At 35.0% G+C, this 20,178-nt stretch overlaps 1 protein-coding gene across 5 annotated transcripts in view; it reads left to right on the forward strand.

Annotated features, from left to right (window-relative positions):
* Window positions 1-20,178, forward strand: part of LOC120637848 (A disintegrin and metalloproteinase with thrombospondin motifs 15) — a 176,649-nt gene that overhangs the window by 136,289 nt on the left and 20,182 nt on the right. For all 5 annotated transcript variants that reach the window (XM_039909923.1, XM_039910005.1, XM_039889142.1 and 2 more), the window contains exons 4-6: window positions 9,416-9,511; window positions 12,811-12,946; window positions 16,094-16,201. In XM_039909923.1, coding sequence (XP_039765857.1) covers window positions 9,416-9,511; window positions 12,811-12,946; window positions 16,094-16,201 — 340 coding nt within the window. The remainder of the gene's footprint in view (window positions 1-9,415; window positions 9,512-12,810; window positions 12,947-16,093; window positions 16,202-20,178) is intronic.

The following is a 20,178-nucleotide window of genomic DNA, read 5'->3' on the forward strand; positions in this document are numbered from 1 at the left end:
GACAAATAATTTGCAATAAAATAAAATTGCGACTATAATTAAAGATCTAAGATATCCTATCTTTTAAGTTGGACCATGCCTGCTCATGGCACACAAACATTTTCCAGTTGTGGGAATCGAACCCACGGCCTTGGACTCAGAAAGCAGGGTCGCTGCCCACTGCGCCAATCGGCCGTCAGAGAAGGGTTTAGGCTCTAGCTCAGTGCGCTGGCCAAGTGCGTATTGGTATTTGTTAGACTTCACACGCCTTTGAGAACATTATGGAGAACTGTCAAGCATGCAGGTTATATTTAATGCTTAAGATATAACTCTGAAAAGTTAGAGGTGCGTGCCGGATTTTTTTTTTTTTAATTTATTGTTCAAAATAAAAGTCACAAATATTTTTCCAACTTAATTATCCATCCCCTTAGAAACTATGCGTTTATGGTGGGGATGGCGGGTTCGCAAGTATATATCATTTAAAAAAAAAATTATTCAACTACTTAATCTTAATGTAAAAATATTTAGACAATTTTAATCAAACAGTGGCATTTTTGAACTATTAGCTAAAAAATGTCTTTTTCATTTCCTTAAAAATATATGTTTTTTTCCATTTACACATTGCAAAGCAGGTGGGAGATCTTCAAATATTTTGGGTAATATGTATTTATAATTCCTTCTTCCGTACACATTATGTGTTTTCGGTAGAATAAACTTTTTATAACTAGGCAGTTTCCGAAAATTATCATGCGCGCCCGTAGTTCTGACCTCTGACTGTCTGCTGATAGCCTTTCATTATTGAAAATAGTTACAATTTTAGTTTGGCGATGCAGCCAGTTATTAGTACAAGCCCATCTCACTAAACTGAAGCCTTAAGGCTTAGATACCTAAGGCATAGATTGAACAATGTTTATACTATGGTTACCCTAAGTATAATTTCTGTTATTTCTTTAAGGATATAAATATGGTAGCTAAAAATTTTAAAATATTTTTTAAATTTCAATTTATTTCCAGTGTTGTTTCCATATTGTTATTTGTTACATGTCATAATGATACATTTCAAATGCATTTCATTTACAACAATGTAGCCGATAATTGCCTTGTTTGGTTGTAGAAATTAAATAATTAAAACGTATAATAGCGTAGTAGGGTGACCATTTTTTAATTTAATGAAATATTAAATCCTTGTTCCTTTACTAAATTTTTAATGAAGTCCCGTAAATTGTTTTAAACATTTCATGTAGAGGTTGATGATGATGGTTGTTGTTGTTGATGTTGTTGATTCTCTTAGATATCCTGGCTGCAGTGGCGTGCACTTCATACATGCACAAAAGCACTGCATACCCAAATTATTTTAAATTACTCGTATTGAAGGGGAATTTTTCCATTTTATGCCAAGCTGCTTTATGCATACCCTGGTCTAAGACGCCACTGCCTGGCTGGCACCATATTGACACCTGTCAGTTAAGGTATACAATATACTGACCATTATAAAAGAAATGCCGTGCCATAAATACAAAAAAAAAACAATAAATAAATAAATATAAGTACTACGATAACGCAAACATCTCCATCTAGTAAAGTAAGCATAGCTTGTGTTACGAGTACCAACTAATATAACAGATGAAATTTTTATTAATAATATACAAAAATGCTTATAATATACCGATGTTCAATGAATGTGACAATGTTCTTAGAAAGGATAGCTCTATTTTAGACCTATCATTAATGAATGAATGAATAAATACACTTTTATTGTTTACCAAAGAAAAAGCACTTACAGAGATATAAACACATTAGAGCAAGAGTTTATAATTTGGTGGCCTTATGAAATCATAATAGCGATTTTTCCAAGCAAAGTCGGTAAAGGAAACAAACATAGATGTGAGGTAGGTGTATAATAAGATGTACACATTACAAACATTGATTTAGATGCCCGACAGATGGCGCTATATATATATATATATATATATATATACTAGTGGATTCCAGCGCCATCTGTCGGGCTGATTTGTGAATCAAAACCATCCAGGGTGCTACCCAAACGCATACCAAAAAATTCATTCAAATTGGTCCAGTCCTCTAGGAGGAGTTCAGTGGCATACACACGCACACAAGAAATATATATATAAATATATAAATATATATATATATATATATATATATATATATATATATATATATATATATATACATATATTTACAAATATCATCGTCATCATCATAAATAGTCTATAACAGTCAAATGGCACAAAAATAGAATTCGTTAGCACAGAGAACGCTACTGCCCGTTCTCTTTTAATCAAACAAAAAAATAGCGTCTTAATTGCATTAACACCTATCTATTTTCTAAATTAATATAGTAACTGTTTTGTTACTATCATCATTATTAACTCTCAGGAGGGTTAGGCTTACGCCAAAGGCGGTTTCGTAGACTGCACACGCCTTTGAGAACGTCATGGAGAACTATCAGGTATGCAGTTTTCGTCACTATATTATATTCCTACGAAGTTAAGGCAAGTTAAATTTAAATTGTTTAAATTAAAACTCACAGTTGTCTGTGGAAGGCTTACGCCGTGGCTAGTTGAGCGATAGCGTTCTGGTACCATACCGTTTAGGGTATCGTACCAGAACGCTAACGCTACCATACCGTAGGAAACATTGGTTTACCTGGGTTAAAAAGGAGCTTATGTTACTCTCTGTAAATTCTTAATTAGGGCGTAATAAAATAAGGAAAAACAAGCGAACCCACTTTCGCATTTATAACATTAAGTATGAAAAGTATTGATAAAATGCACGCCATTTTTAATTAGGAATAGCTAGGTGCTTTAGGAAACGTTAGCTTCTGTCCAAACAAACTTCTTCGCATGGCAGGTTAGCCCGTTACTTACAGCAGGTGAGATTGCAGTCAAGGGTTAACTTGTAGAGAAAAAAAACATAACTTCGGAATATTAGAAGTGCGTGCTGGAGATCGAATTTTGTTTCCCCGAAAGACAAGCCGAAGCCTTAACCACTATACTGTCACCGCTTAAATAAAATTAATACCTATCTATATTTTATAGATCAATTAATATAACTGCTATGTTACTGTAATAAACAATTATTGGCATTCTTGTTTATTTCGAAATGCGCAATTAGTCTCTCGGAGACAGAGGAATTTCATTACGGATTAGAACAGTCACATTTTACCTAACTATTACAATTCTGTAGTGCTTAAGGTATGCGAACAGTAATGTTAGTAAGTTAATGTCATACCCATTCTTAGACAATTATTTTCACATTAAATTGTTGCCAACTGTTCCCCGTCTGTGTTTTAATGACCCCACAGCACATTTTTCTTCCCGGGGATTAGACAAAATATTATCTTCTGCCACAGCTTTATCAAATCTCTGGGCATTGGCGCACGGGTAGAAGTAATATCCAAATAATATACATGACATAATTAACGTGAGTAAACTTCTGCTATTACCGATTGAAGTGCCGTAGGTGAAATTTTATCTCTCTCCTGCCTTTGCTAGCCCAACATGGTTCTCAAATGTGGATTGGCGGGCTTGAAACTACTCATACATAATTATGTAACGGAGCGACGACTTAACGTGCTCTCCGTAACACTCTGAGTGAATTTATACTAAGATATTCTTCTCTAACTTAATTCCAAAAATTCATTAGCCGACCCACTCCAGAAATCGAATGCTTATATTAACCAAACGAACATAACTTTTGACCGAATGGAATTTTGACTTATTCTTACTTTGAATATTCAAATTTTTTGACTTCGAATATTAACTAGTAGATAGTGAATTTTGCAATAGCTTTCTGCTTGGAGCGAGGTATCCGAAATGCTGCGAAAACAAAGTCGCGAGTAACAAAATTTATTCAAATTTACCTTTCAACAACATCTTCTATCTATTTGATTTGTCTATTAGCAACTATTAATAATTAGTATTTTATGCCGCCTTTTAGTTTTATGAGATTTTTTATCACAAGGAAGTCTTTTTCTTAACACACTTTTTGTGAGAAGTCATAAAAAAAATTACTTAATCAAGTCGATATTCGTTTTTGGCTAATAAATAAATTAGGCAAGTTTGTATTGGCAGAAGCTAACATTTCCTAATTAAAAATGGCGTAAATTTTATCAATACTTTTCATACTTAATGTTATAAATGCGAAAGTTCGTAACTTACGTTGGGCTAATAAGCGACTGGTTGAAATCCATAGACAAGGTATTTTACTATTGCGAACACTAAAATACGGAAGCCAAATTTTTATACATGTATATAAATAGATTTATATATTCAAGATATAGGCATTAAGTGTTTAACATAATATATTAATTTAGCGTTAAATTAAGTAATGTGTTTTATCAATATAATGTTATCACAGAATGATATTAATAATATTACTAGCGAGAATCCCATTAAATCTAGTATTCGTAGCAGAGTAACCTTAACTTTGTGGGACGTGTAAGAATTTGTCTCTACTGCCAATGTAACCTCTGTTTCCAAGGTCTAAAAGAACTAAATTGCATATGTGCTCGGCACAGCGCACGCACTACACGTATTCCAAATTTCTAAATACTAGTATGCAAATAAATACAAACATACGTCTAGCTTTGGTTTTAGTTTTTATCTCAGATTAAAGAGCTACTATAGATTTTATGGATTTTATTTAATCAACTTGGCAAAAGATATTCTAAAAGTAGGTGCTTATAAAACGACCAATACGTCTGGGTTTTGTAGTTATTCATTGTTATTTACTTTAAATTAACCTAACAAAATGTACTTAACCCGAAGAAAGTTGGTATATATAAACCATATCGAGATCTTATTGATTTTTATTCTGAAGTTAGACGATATGGACACGTTGATATCACCCTAATCAAAGTCATCGTTCGTTATTATGATTTCATTGAAGATTGATTGTTGAATGAAAATTAATAAGGGGTTAACCACAAAGATTAGTAATTATTATGAATTCTTGGTAATCACGGGGATTCGATGGCATTTCGATGACAGTGCTATGCATACGTCAACTTATGATTATCAAAGTATATCTATGTTTGGCGTAAAGAATTCAAAATAATTTTCGAGGAGTGCAAAACCAGTATTTTTCTTAGATTAAATTATTTTTAGTAGAACTTTTTAGGTGAAAGTTCCATAACTTTTTGGGACGAGAAACAGTGAAAACGCCCCGTGCATGTCTCACTTTACACCCGCAGAACGTTGCTAGCTCACAAAATCTTTCCCATTTTCACATTTTATTGTGAACGCTTATAACATTGGAGGTAAAAAAAATAATGTCATCTGCTAAATGGTATGCAGTGACTAACCTTTTATTCGAGAAACCATTCTTAAGTAGAGTGGTTTTCGATGCTTCAATATTAGTCGTGTACACCGTTTAGTATTTTCTTAATTCTGTGAATCTACTGATATTTAACTCATTTATTATAAAATACGTAATTTTATTTATATTATTAGTGAGATTGGTAACGCCGAATGACGTCACGTCTATATAAACATGTAGACATGACGCTGCACTTGCTATTCGCGTATATCAAGTATTTTGTGATTACAAAGTTATACAGTTATACAGTTTTGTATTACCAATACCAAAATTAATAATCTTTAGTTATGGAACAGGGACTTTCTATATAACTTAACTATAACTATAACTTAACTAACGAGTGAGAGTTTTAATTAATAATTATTTTTTTTGCAAAACTACGATATTTTTTGAATATCGTCGATTAGAACAGTCATCATGCCTATTCCGTGTTTCAAGTTCACGTTTATTGCGTTACATGAAAGAGAAGAAATATATAGCTAAGAGAGAGAGAGCTATAGATTGTTTGTCGCTCAGATATCGTTTACAATGACAACAAAATTAACCTATGATAAAGTTTTAAGATATTAGTACCGAAAAATATTAAATATTTACATTATAATTACAACAAATTGTATGAAGCAAATCATTAAAAAGTATTTAAGCAATTCAATATAAAATTTAGTGAAGAAACATCATCTAATATGGTATCATCATCAATCGGTAACACATAGTATAAATATAACATTTCGTTACTTAAATATATATATATATATATATAAGTATATGAAATGTTATTTTATGGGTATATGTATATATGCACCACCTAACTATTTTCTGTATTTTTTTATCTTCGCCATTGGTTGCCTGGAAGAAATCGCTACGAAGCGATAAGGCCGCCAAATTGTATACTTTGTTTTGTTATACTTTTCTTTTTTTTATGAACTCTTTGTGGTGTACAATAAAAGTGTATTTATTCATTAAATCATAGTAACAAATAAACTCACATTCGCATAAACTATAATATAAGACAGGTTTGTCGTGCATGAGTCTACATGAACCTGAACTATGCTAATGGTCAAATGGGTGCATTTAACTCACGACCTCTTGTTCCCACGAAATGACTAATATTTAGACTATGCTTAATATTTGGGAAAGGAGTGCTGCCAACCTTCGAAACGTGTGTGGCAATACCACTTCCGTATTCAAGGCATGTCGATTTTAATTATATTAATATCTTTCTTTCAATAATTAATTTATAGATCCGTGTCGAAAATAACTTTTAAATGTTTTGTAACAAAAAGCTTCTTATTGTTTTTTTTTAAGATGCATTGTAATGTAGTTTTTACAAGTGACGTTTATTGTGTTTATTTAAATTGTAGAATAAGTCACGCTAGTTTATTTAAGTTCTATTTAGAAATCTAAATTTAGGCTAGTACTTCAGATAAACTAATAATGTACCTATGAGATAGGTATTCAGGTTTATTGCTGAGCAATTCTCAGCGCCCGCCAGTTAAATAAATAAATAACAATAGACACTTCGCCTTCTAGCCCAGAAGTAAGCGTAGCTTGTGTTACGCGTGATTAGAAGACTGTTGAATATTTATATGAATAATTTACATTTAAATACTTATAAAAATAGATAAAAACCCATACACTGAAAAACATTCAGGATCATCACACAAACATTTTCCAGTTGTGGTTGAACCCACGACCTTGAACTCGAAAAGCTAGGACGCTGCCAACTGCGCCAATCGGCCGTCAATCACGGAGAAGAAGTTTAAAAGTTTGTCAGTGTTCTTGATAATCATGTCTACACATTTTCTCGTCTTATCTCATTGAAATAGGACTAACAAATGGCGGCATAAATACTCGCGGCATGCATTATAGCCGTACCTGCTGGTTTGTATTAATTATTGATGTGATGAAGCCCGCCATCCCCCATAGGCGAGAGGCTTGGGAAATTAATAGGCTGAGCATGATGAGCGTAAACATTATGAAAAGTTAGTTGATACGTACGCAGTCCTCACTCTCTTAAACATATTTAAAAAAATTAAGACTATGCAGACCATTCATACAAAAATCCTTAAGCGCTTTAAGACTATCCAGTACATTCAATGCAATTTATTTTGCATTATACATTTCTTACTTACAAAAATACAGCCTTCGTTTCGGTCATTTCCGGTCATTGTTGAAAAAAGTTGAGGCTCGCTTACAATAAGTACCTATTGAGTGGGTGTCACGTAAAACGAGCACCGGCGGTCTTGGGTGAGTTTCATTAATTTTTTACCAAAAAAATGTAAAGAACAGAAAAAAATGTGGAGGAGGAGGAGAGATTTTTGGCAAATGCTAAATTAGAAATAATCACCAACTCATCTGCCCACCATGCTGAGAACCTCCCGTTAGGAAACTGGAAAGGCCAAGCAGTGGACTTTTATATATAGCAGTATATGTATATGTGTATTTTTGAGTACATTTAATGCTAGAAGTATGATATATTAAAAATGAATAAATACAAAATATTGGGACTCTACTTTCGACTTTTAGTGCATGTTATAACTGTTGTTATAACTGTTATTATTAGTGTTACCAACATTGTATCCTATAAAGAGGGATATATAACTTCGTCAACAACTCCTGGTGCATTTTCGGAGTCGTCGAGTTCATCATACAATACACAAAATATCTATTTTTATTACCAAAACTTAGGTGAAATATAAATATAAATTTACTTTTAAAAACATTTAAAACAACCAAAATACTCAGCAATCTTTACATATATATTATATTTTTTTTTAATTTTAATAAATAACTTAGAAAGTATTTTAAATTTTCAGTACAGCAATGTTATTTTTTTTCTACAGACAATATTTTAACTGAATTGCATAAAGTGGACAAAAATTTTGTATGATATTATATGGTCAAGAATAACATTTTTTTTTATGTGTCTACATACGTTATTTATAGTATTAAAAAAGCAGCACTGTGATAGTGTATGAAGTTTATACGTGCTTCAAGGAAATGTACGAACGTAAACATGCGACGACGGTTATATGGGAGTGGCATAATCTAAAGCAACTGCTCATCATAAAGACGTTTTGTATATGTATATTGTATTCGATTGATGTCAAGATCTCAATCATTGCGTGCGCACCTTAATGTTTTGTCATGTCATAGAGTCATGAGGCGCACCTCATACATTAAAAACTTCTCCATACGATACGTTTGTTAATTAGTGATGTAACTAGAGCGGAATAACAAAGAATGCCCTCGTGTGTACGACGATTTTCTCAGCCTTGACCGATGTGATTTAAAAATTCATACTTTTTTTGATATTCCGATGTTTTTACAATAACAAACGCGGTTATAGCCCAGTGGGTACTTCGACTTCACTTTTGGGGGGTTGGGGAATCCAACCGCACCTGTAACTTTTTTTAAGATATGTGCGTTTTAAACAATCAAAATACACTTGCTTCAACGGTGAAGGAAAACCTCGTGAGGAAACCTATATACCTGAGAGTTTTTCATAATTTTGTCTTCATGTGGCCAATCTGTTTTACGCCAGCGTGGCTGCCTTAACCTTCTGATTGTGGAAGGAGACCTGGCCCCTCAGTAGGCCGGTAATAGGTCCACATGATGATGAATATAACACGCATAATCTTGAAGTGGGAGTTGAGTCTTTTTGTGACAGCTCATCTGGGGAAATACTATCACCATGGTTATTTCTGCCGCAAAGCAGCATTGTTGCAATGCTGTGTTCCGATTAGTAAGGTGTCGTTGCCGTTGTAATTACAGACACATGGCCTAACACCAACGCGTCAGGTTGAGTGACACTGGACGGCACTTGCAGGACGTGTGACTTTCATGGCCTGCGAAATATTGCTCTGTTTATTGGCAATGCCTTTCCCCTGTCCTTTAGGTGGGCTATCAGCTTCGTCTGTCTGTATATAAACTATAAAAAGACTCTCATGACTCTCACGTTCCAGCTCTCGGTCACGGTGCAGCAAAAAGCTGCAACAATCTGATGTAGCCTATACAATAATTTGAAGTTTATACAAAAAGAAATAAGACTTCAATAAGAACTATAAATTCATAATTGTATTTCTGTTTATAGGAAGACGGAGAAGAAATCGGTGATCTCTACCATGATGACGAAAACGGTGCAGCTCTACTTATAAGAAGACATCCAAAACACGGGCATCTTGTGGTGGTAAGTTAATGATTCTTATTATAATACTTATCTATAATTATTCTAATACAAAATCTTATAACAAGAAGTGTTGTTCTGTTCTGGTTTATCACTTCAGAAGGGCCATCTACTTGATCCTTGAAATTAAGACTTTTAAAAAATCTCTTTCTAAAGAAAAAGTGATCTCTTTGAAATAATTCTTTTCTTCTTTTTCAAAGCCACATTTTTTGTTCTTAAATCTAGCCGCGGATAGCGTATATATTTTGGTACGTCCATGAAAAAAATAGATTATCATCCATACAGGACGCAATTTAGCTAGGCATCGTGTGATCACGTTTCAATGTCACAGCCATAAATGTGTCAGTCACACACGTGACTTGCAAACTTGGGTAATCCCGTGGTTCAATCAAGAGTTACTAGATTTAGGTAGTAAAGCGAAGGGCACACCAAGGCATACCACCTGCTTCTTAAGGAGCGTTCCTATGTACTATAAATCTCAAGACTTTTGACCAAACAGGCGCGACGCGGTTTGTGACGTGCAAACTTGAACGCCGCTAAATGCAAGGCCAAACTGCGACTCTACCTGCGTCCTTAGCGACGTTCAAGTTTCCGTGCAGTATGCGACCAATAAGAAGACGCTCGTATTCGACCACCGTCGTTTTGGGTGTGGTCACAAGCTGAACGCAATCTTGGACACCGATTACAACACAGTTTGGACGCAACGGTAAAGCCTTCGCTTAAGGGCGTAGGAAGGATGTCGTGCTTGGCCTTAGCTTAAAGCCAAGGCCAACGGGTCAAACTTCCATTCGCAATGGTGTGCTAATTTTCGACCAATCACAGAACCTGCCAGTTTAACTTAGTTTTTTGTGATGGGCTCTACGCAAGACGAAATCTTGAACGCCGCCAAGGGCCCAGGCTGGACGCTGCTGTTTAGCCTTGCCTTTAGCCTTTAGCCAACTTAGTCCAAATCAGCGCGTCCATGTCAGTTCTGCGATAAAGTGCTAATTTTCGGACATTCACACGACCTTCCTGTTTGAGCAAAAGTCTTGTGATTGGTCGCACGCAGGCAGAAAGCGTTGGTGTGTCTCTGCCTTTACTTATTGAGTAGAGCTTTCCACGAATTGGTGGACGGAAATGATATTTCACATCTTAGTGTCCGTTGAGGTGCAGTTAGTTGTTTTAAAAATTTACATGATAAATTGAACACGACCGGTTGGAATACGAAGGAATTTGAATTCAGAAAATAGCTGAAGCTTCGTGATAGTCTTATTTATTGCTGATTGTTACCGTTCCTTATATTACATATTATCTATGTCATGTTGTATATATACACTGATTATAATATATGTTATTAATCTACCAAAGATGAAAATCTGGTCTAAGTTTGTTGTGAGATTCTTCTTAGACCAGGGTATTTTTGGGACCATCAACTCGTAGGTATTGTTTTAAGTTTGCGATTGTAGTTATCACCATCAAGATCACTACCAAGTACAAATGTATATTCAAAAGTACCGTTTAATAAAATATTATATACGCCCGTATAATAGTATTTTAATAACTTATTATTATATTTCATGTCGACTTTGAAACTGCTGGAAGAGAAGGCAACACAGATAAGACGAGAGACCAACTAGATACTTATAGAATAAATGTACTCATTAGTCGACGAATGATAAGACAATTTCAGCAATAGTTTTATCAGCCCTTTTGGCTTCTACCAGGGCTCGGAACCCGTTACACAAAGCACATTTATGGAGGTATTTGTAATTCCTGAGTATCAAAATTAACGATACAAAATGCATTTTCTGGGCAGTTAAGGTTTTAATGCCGTATATAATCTTGGCCCTGAATAGTTCAACACTGTTCTAATTAAACAAAGGCTATGTAGGCGTAAGGCGATGTAGACATGGCCTTTTTTATAGATAATATATTGAAAATTAATATGTCTTAACCAAAACAAATACTAACCTAATAACGATGAATTCTATATCAGGCATTCACAATCGAAGATGAATAAACAAAGTGTTTAATATTCGCTAATAAAGACAGCAAGTCGTAACCTAAGCACACAAAGAATACAAACGGAGTTCAAACAATAGAACATAAGTGGACTAAGGTCGATTGCAGCAATCTATACAATCGGCGGGAAAATGCTGTTACGAGCTGCTAAACCTGTTTCTTGACGAATATGATCTTTTGTGGCTATAGTGGTATATTATCAGCGAGGTTGGACAACGCCAGTTTCCTAACTCCAGAATTTCTTAACAGAAACCTCAATACGTTTTACTTTATGGTCTGAACTGGGAATCTAATCAGACCCTCCTGATCAGTCGAACGCTACCCATTTGACCAACGAAGCAGTAATTATGTTAATCCTTACAACACTGGCTGTTTAATTTTCATCATCAACCCCGTTGCTCAACTTTGTAACCTCTAGAGGACAACTCTCATATTTAACCTCATTGGTTCAAATTGCCAACTCACTTAAAGTTTGGTACGTAAGGGAACGAAAGCATTTCCTGCCATGAAAACACCCCTTTGGCATTTTCGGGTAAAATTAGAGACTAACAAATTTTGAGCCTGCTTTAAAAATATAATGCCTTCAATTCAGTCTAATACCTACGAGTATGTAAGTATCCGTAAATGTATATTAAAAAAAAAATATTATTTCATTTCCCTATTGCCCGAGAATACGACACATAATACCATTCGGAGAAATATTCGTACTTATTATTTATTTCTGAAATTAAAATCCGATCTGAACATTTTTAGTAGTAGCGTTTTTCGTGACATAACTCGCCCGGGGAAATACTACTGCTTTGTTCATTTCTGCTTCAAAGCAGCATTGCTGTGTTCCGTCTGCAGGGTGTGGCTGTCGTCATAATTATAGCCACATAAGGCTTAAAATCCCCTAAATCACCTAGGCGTGATTGTTGGACACAGGGTGGAACTTTTCAGGACGTTCAACTCGCTTACCCTGGGAAGTGTTGCTTTGTTTGTAGGCAATGTATTTCCACTTACATCAATAATAACAGTAACGAAGGGTTCTTTACTTAAATTGTTGATCCGGATACCGGAGTTAATGATATCGACCGTACTAATAGGAAGATCTTCCGGACGCACGTTCAAGCTCGGGGACTGTCCAATTATTAATCTTTCGAAGTTGTATATGTGGCACTGAGAATTGAAAACTTCGCTAGGTCGATGTAGGATCTTTGTGGCGCTATCTAGTTAGGTAATTCGGAGACCGCCACAGTACATAAAACCTACTAATATACGAATAACGATGTAGATAATGGAAATAAAATTGATTTTGACAGGAAGGCTCAATAGGCCACGACATGGTGATCAGGCCTATCCCGGACACGATGAAGGCGACCGCACCCGATGATGAAATGTTCATGGACCCAACTAACATGGACGACATGGTCTCCATTGACACCGGACTTCCTATCGGTAAGTATTTTTTTCATTTATCTTTTACTGCAGAGTGAAGAGAAGAGTGCGTGTAGGTCACACGCACTTTTCAGCACTTTGATAGGTCACCTATAAAAGATTTATTAATAAGGCTTAAAATATTACTTACCTGTAAGGCAAGAGTGTGCTAGAGAAAAGATATGTTCTAGGAAAGCGCGTCAACCTAGACCTATCGTTGCTTACCAGAGATAATAGTCGCCAAGTGCAAGTCTGCAATTATAAAAAAGAAATGCAATAATTTTCAACAGCCGTGAGTATAACGTACACTGCCATACTATCAAGCAATTTTGTGGTATTGCACCTACAATGCGAAGTTGAATATATGGGTCTTTATTAATACTGCACGGGTAAACGTACATCTTTGGAGAAAAAAAAACACGTCACAAGTTTTATGGGCAATGAGTGACTAAAGAGAAAAAAAAAGTGTTTGTTAAGCAACAACAAAGAATCTAAAATCAGACACAAATAAATTAGGTCATAAAAGGAGCATTAAATTAATATATTTTTTTTTTGCTTGACAATATGTTTTATATCATGTTGATTACTCCTATTTTTTTACGCTTTTATTTAAATTCCGTTGCATGTCTATCATTCTGCTTAAAAATATTTGTCTCCATCCATTCTTTAGCATTTATTTGTTACCGAAATGATGAACTGATTGGCATAACAGTTAAAAGGAAGTTGTGTACAACTCTACAATAAACTACCCATTGACACCTTTGAGACGTCTCTTAAAAAGTTCAAAGTTTTTATTAAACGTAAGCTTAAAGAAAAGTCCCATATAGTATAAAGGACTTCGTAATCAATCATTTTAAATGACAATGAGAGATGGTGATAACAAAAAAAACCACCGTATAATTTCATGTAATGTACCTACGCATCAAAAGTGCCACCTATGCCTACTTAAACAAAGATATTTTTGACTTTGACTATTTACTTTATCAGCTAGATATGGTATCATAGGGCTCTCGTTCAGATGAATTAGGAAGGATGCGGGGAGGAATATATACAGACTATAGGTTAGCTTCAATTACACAAAATCAAGAGTGCATAACTCTTGATTTTAACTTAGTCATATTATTATGGGTACTTAAAAGGGAAAAAACTAGAAGGGCATTTGGTATCTTTGCAAATTACTAAGAAAATATTAGGTGTAATGTCGTAATATTTCTGTAGGTCGTTATATTTATTGACAGAATGGTTATTCATCTTTTTTTTTTTAATCAAAGCTCAATCTTGGAGAAATTTGGCACTGATGTAGCTTGCATCCTAGAATTGGATATTCATTCCGCAAAAGCAGCTGGGAAAAGTTTATGCTGGCATTTGTTACTAATGCAAGACGGCTTGATTACTTATCTTGGTTAAATATATTGCATTAAAATGGTTTGCATGAGTTTGTTTGATTTTTCTTATAAAAGGCATAGTTCTTAAAATTATTTATCTTATTATGTATTTGTTAGAATGTTAGTAATATAAAATATTATATATTTTTTGTTTATGTTAATTGTAGTGCATTGTTAATTAATCTTATTATTTCTAACACTATGTCATTGAGCGTCATAAATTATACAAATGGTCTTTAGTTTTAGGTCTTTAAAGTCATGTTTTAATTTTCCCTTATTAGCATTTTGTATTTTCCTTCTTTGGTATAAAATAGTTACCTACTAGGTATAAATATCGTATTAGTTAATAAGTGAGTCGTTTATCGGAGATCAAAGTGAACAATAATTTGGCCGTGTTCTTTTTCGCGGGCAATATCGCAAGCATCCGCTAGTTCACCCACCCATAAAACTGTAATCAAGTTCAACTTTATTGCCATGTTTAACGAATAAACGTGAATTACGTTATATATGGCTAAAATATTCAAATTGGCATCTGTCGACACAGAGCTCCAGGTAGTTTTTCATTCACTGGTAATATTGATTTATAAAGTTACAATCGTTCACGAAACGGGTTTCGCTTGTATTTTTGTGTTTATACTTTTTTAACTCGCAACAAAATTGGTTTACGGGTTCCAAACAACTGATAAGTATGATGAGGCTTTGTTGATTTTCTGTTAACTAAGTAAGTAGGTTTTTTAAACTAAGTATTGGTGCCTGAGGCATTGCCTGCCTGTAAACCTAATATACCGTACAACCTCTATAGCTACTCTATAAGAATTTACCGGAAATTACCGGCCCACTACAGGGCACGGGTCTCCTCTCAGAATAAGAAGGGTTCAGGCCGTAATTCACACAACCTTTAGAACGTTTTAGAAAACTATCAGGCATGCAGGTTTAAAGCAAGTGATATTTAAATTTCTTTAATTAAAAACGCACATAACTCCGAAAAATATGGCGCGTGCCGGGGCTCGAACTCGGTCTCCACGAAAGGAAAGCCTTACCGTAAAACAAACAAGGAATAAATAATTTTTTTGTTTAATTAAAATAAAAAGTGTCTACCTTGTATCTGTCTCCAGTATTGAAGCCAAAATTTCGTACAAAGATGTACGAAATTTCCAATAAACAAACATAAACATCAAATAAACAAACATAAGCTCGATGTTTATAAACAATCTAATAAAAAAAATTGATAAGAGAATGAATTTCTTAGTTCCTATCCTTGTCTACTGCGAAGATTAGGAAAAAGAGAAGTTATAAACTGCAGCAAGACAAGTCTGATTAAGCTGTAGCACAACATACGAGGATTCCCGGCCAGCACGGTAACGTCCAATAAAACTGAGCCCTGATGCCGCAATGCATACCGATATGACGGGAGAGTTTTAATATAATAATTAATAACTAATTTTGACCCTAAAGTACACAAGTACTCTTTTTATTCCCCCACGCAAAAACGACGGGGTCTTAACTCGTAAGCTTGACCAGTGTTGTTGTGTGTGTGCGTGTGTGTTCGTGTGTGAGTGTGTTTGTACATGTGTGTGCGTGTGTGGCGTCGTAGCGGCGAAACGTACGAAATACGAACGTTTTTTTTGTTTGAAAGGTTTTTCAAACAACACACCGTCAATATAGGTTTCAATTGAAAGGGCTACATTAGTAGAATAATGTAAATGGTACTGAAAGTTGAGGGGGTTTTAAATTTTTATTCGTTCTGTTTTGATCATAACTCTTTATTTTTGTTTATATACAGGACAGAGAGATAAGGCTGAACAAGAGAGTCTGCAGCAAGCATTGCAAGGCGCAGGACATGTTATCATAAAGAGGGATCCGGCGCACGATGACCACTCAGGGGATTATGGTAAGATCAAAATATTTAGTTATAGTAGATGTCCACCATGCTTATTTCTGCCGACAAGAGTATTGTTGCAATGCTTTGTGCCGGTCGCAAGGGCTTGGTTGGTTGGGCACATGAAGCTTAACACCTACGCCTCATGTTGATGGACACAGGGCGGCACGTTGCAGGACGTGTTTCTTGCATGCCCTGGTAAGTGTAGCGCTATTTAAAGACGATGGTTTTCCATCAGGTGGACCGTCAGCTTGGTAGTTATTGATATAAAAAAATATCAACTTAAAGTCAGATACAAGCACGCGTCTCCTCGCTGGAATCCACTAATACATCGCTTGATTCGATCTCATCGTCATCATCCGCAGCGTATTAATTTCCCAGGGCCGGTTTTAGAGCATAGTCCCACCAGGCCTGAGAGTTCTTTAAAATGTTCTCCAAAATGTGTAAAGTCTACCAATCCGCATACGGTCAGCGTGGTAGACCACTGACCGGTGGCGTGCACAGTGTTTTTGACCAGGGTATGCATAAAGCAGGTACATGACATAAAATGGAAAAAATCCCCTCCAATACGAGTTATATACAATAATTTGGGTATGCAGTGCTTTCGTACATGTATAAAGTGCACGCCGCTGCCACTGACTGCCCTATAGTGGCCGGTAATGGTTCGATGACGATTATATCTGGATAAGAAATTATCAGCAAACCTAACACTTAATAATTGCTTTGACACTGGAATAGAACCGAAGTCCTCCGTGATCCGTAGCTAACCAATCAGGCAATTTCCTAATTCAGAAGATCACTTCAAGAAAATCATCTCTTTCCAAATAATAAAAATGAATGTGTTCCTATTAAAAGACGATAATTTGATATTCCAAACGTTTCTAGTTTAAATAATTATATTATTAATAAATCTACATATATTAAGCAAGCATTATTAAATGATAACAATAAATCGTTAAACATTCTTAATAACCCATAGAGACCATATAATAATGACTTTTGTGAAATTTTAAATACAAATAATACAAAATACTCAAAGTGTGTAGGTAACTAGCTGAAGATTATTTGTTTGATGATTATAATGATTTAACTGTCCGCAAAAAAAACAGTCTACTCGATATAATACTTATGTTATATAGATTATTATTTTGGATTTAAGAAAAAATAATCATGCAACCTCTTATTTTTGCGCTGCATTGCAGCCTTATTTACTTAAGTTATAAAGTTCCTTCAAAACACGCTCTTAGAGAACAACGCACATTTGCAAATATATTAGTATATATGTTAAAATATGTAAAAATATATAATAAGCAGTGGTATGCTTAATTGCCATCTCTATACAAATAGTGAGGATGAGCAAATATCCCGCCTGGTAGGTAGTCAAGTTTACATTACAATACAGATTGCATATTAATTAAATATCGATTACCATAATGGTCGAGCATGTTTCCGTGCAAACACATATTCATCTGTGTTTATTGTGCCAAACTCGTTGACGCGACATTTGTTTTGCCAAGTCAGGCATATTGTGTTTTACGTGAATTCAAAGGTTACCTACTTTTAATAACAAAGAAGATACCCTACCAATATTTTGGGATTTAGGGAATGTGTTTAAGCGTCTATATGTTATGTATAGATGTTCGACTTTTGTGAAGCCACTATTATGCCGACTTTAATGATTTGGATGTTATTGGCTTCCTCTCAGAGATCCAATAAATTAAATAAGTGGCTATATGCATATTCCATTAAGCTCAAACGACTGGTGGTTTGAGCTTAATGGCCACAATTGGCAGGGTTGGAAAGCTATCGTATAATCAACAACACTTTGGTGGCCAATGAATGCGCCTTTTTGTTAAATAAAAGATTTTTGTTACAATATCAATAAATATACGAAATACACACAATACCATTTAGCCTCAGCTTGTGTTATGGGTACTAAGATGACTGATGTTTATTTTTATGAATAATACACATATTTTATACAGATAAATACCAAGACACTAAATTAGGGTTTAAAACATTTTATATTTTCCGACTTGTTTTCAGCTTTTATGTAGCCCAGTTCTAGTTTCTATATAAATCTAATGTCACAACAGTCGTGTGGTTTAAGATTTTTAACTTTTATTAATGTATATATCAATTCACCGTCATAATCCTAAAGCTAGGACATACATATAGGAAAAAGAGTTTGAGAGCTTACACCTCTAATACGGGTTGGTTACTATCCCATCCATGTTTAGACTAAAGCTACAATTTGGGCCAAAATAGGGTTGAACACAAATCCAGGGCCCTAACCTGCTATTAGAACTGAATCAGGGACACGTTTATGTAAAAGTAGGTACCTACGTAGTATCAATATTTCACAATTTGAAAGTCACAATATGTCTACAGCGTCTTCAGCGTTACGCTTCGCAAGTTAGAGAGATAGAGAAGCTATATTAAACTCTATGAACAAATTTAACTAGTATAACTGACAGCTCCTTGAATCATTCCATACTTTATTTATAGCTACCTGACAGGTCTTAAAAGAATGCCATGCACTCCTCCTTTTCCCTGTCAAAAGGGAAATACACCTTCGAAGGTCTTAGCCTCAGAATTAAGAACTCACAGAACCCTCATTCCTCATCATAACATGCAGCGCATTATGTCCAAAACCGTGAAAACGCCCTGCGCACGTTTCACTTACACCCGCGTAATGTTGCTAGTTCACAAACTGTTCCCATTTTCTCCATTTTACGGTAGACGTTTGAACATTAGAGGTAAAATAATTACTGTGAACTGCTAGATGAAGTGAGGTGATTAGTCGCCTGTTCGAGTACACTAAAGTGGAATGGTTTTTGATTCTTCATTATTAGTCATGTACACAGTTTCTGTATGATCTTAATTCTGTGGTCTTTGCTCACTATTTACGCACGATTGTTAACTGAGATGCTACTCATATTTCAGTAAAATATACTCCAGCATCCAATTTTTTAAGAGCCGTTCGAAATAACAACAAAACTTTATAACATATTAGCAATATTATAGTGTTACCTTATAACACGTGTATTTCTCATGACAGAACAGGCACCGGTATGAAAATTATGCAAAATGGCGGACAAACCAGTTTAATGTAAATGTCGTCCCGGCGATTTATACAACCGCGATAATAATTTTACCGATCCCAATTGACTATAAATATGACACGAGACGCCCGTCTGTCTGTTCTATTAACATGTTTTTTTTAGAGATTCTTCATTCGAAAATTTACTATGTCTTTTATACAACGTAAAAAGTAAGTATACAGTTCCTACGCGTGCTCCAAGATGACCGGACTAAAGAGTTCCTTTTACTTTTTAGAAATTTAGTAGTACCTTCCTAGTCTGAGGTGATATTCTACAAGTAAAAAATCGCGAACCATTGGGATAGCCAAAGACTTCAGTTATACATTGATGGATCATGGATGGGATAGCCAACTTTAGCCCGGTCAAGTAGGATTGTAAATGCAGCACCTCTGAATCACTTAAAACAGGCAAGGAAAATGTTAGGTAACATTTTCGTTGCTTGCCTGAGCTACAGCATCAGTCTTATATTTTGACTCCTGTAAGGTTAATATGGGCAGGAGACATTTTCTGCGCGTAAATAAGACAAAATGTTTTATCTGCACGATTTATGACATATGAGATGAGAGAAATAATATCCAATTAGCAATAAACTTATGTTAGCAATCGTGGGCAAACTTCTCCTTTTACAAGTTGTCGTGCTTTGACATGTGGCCGAAGACATTTTTTCCCCGTGAATACTGATTGGATACAATTGGGAAATACAATTTTCGTCTCCTAAGTATGCCGTGCTGGACTGTAATGAATATGCCCCTATCAATTGCATACATACCCCTAACAGGAGTTACCGTCTTAGACTGAATTATCAATTACCATCAGGTGAGATAACGGTCAAGGTAAACTTGCAGTTGTATAAAAATGATATACATATAACAAAAGTCGCAAAAA

The sequence above is a fragment of the Pararge aegeria genome, chromosome 1, assembly GCF_905163445.1.
Source record: "Pararge aegeria chromosome 1, ilParAegt1.1, whole genome shotgun sequence".
Taxonomy (NCBI): Eukaryota; Metazoa; Arthropoda; class Insecta; order Lepidoptera; family Nymphalidae; genus Pararge; species Pararge aegeria.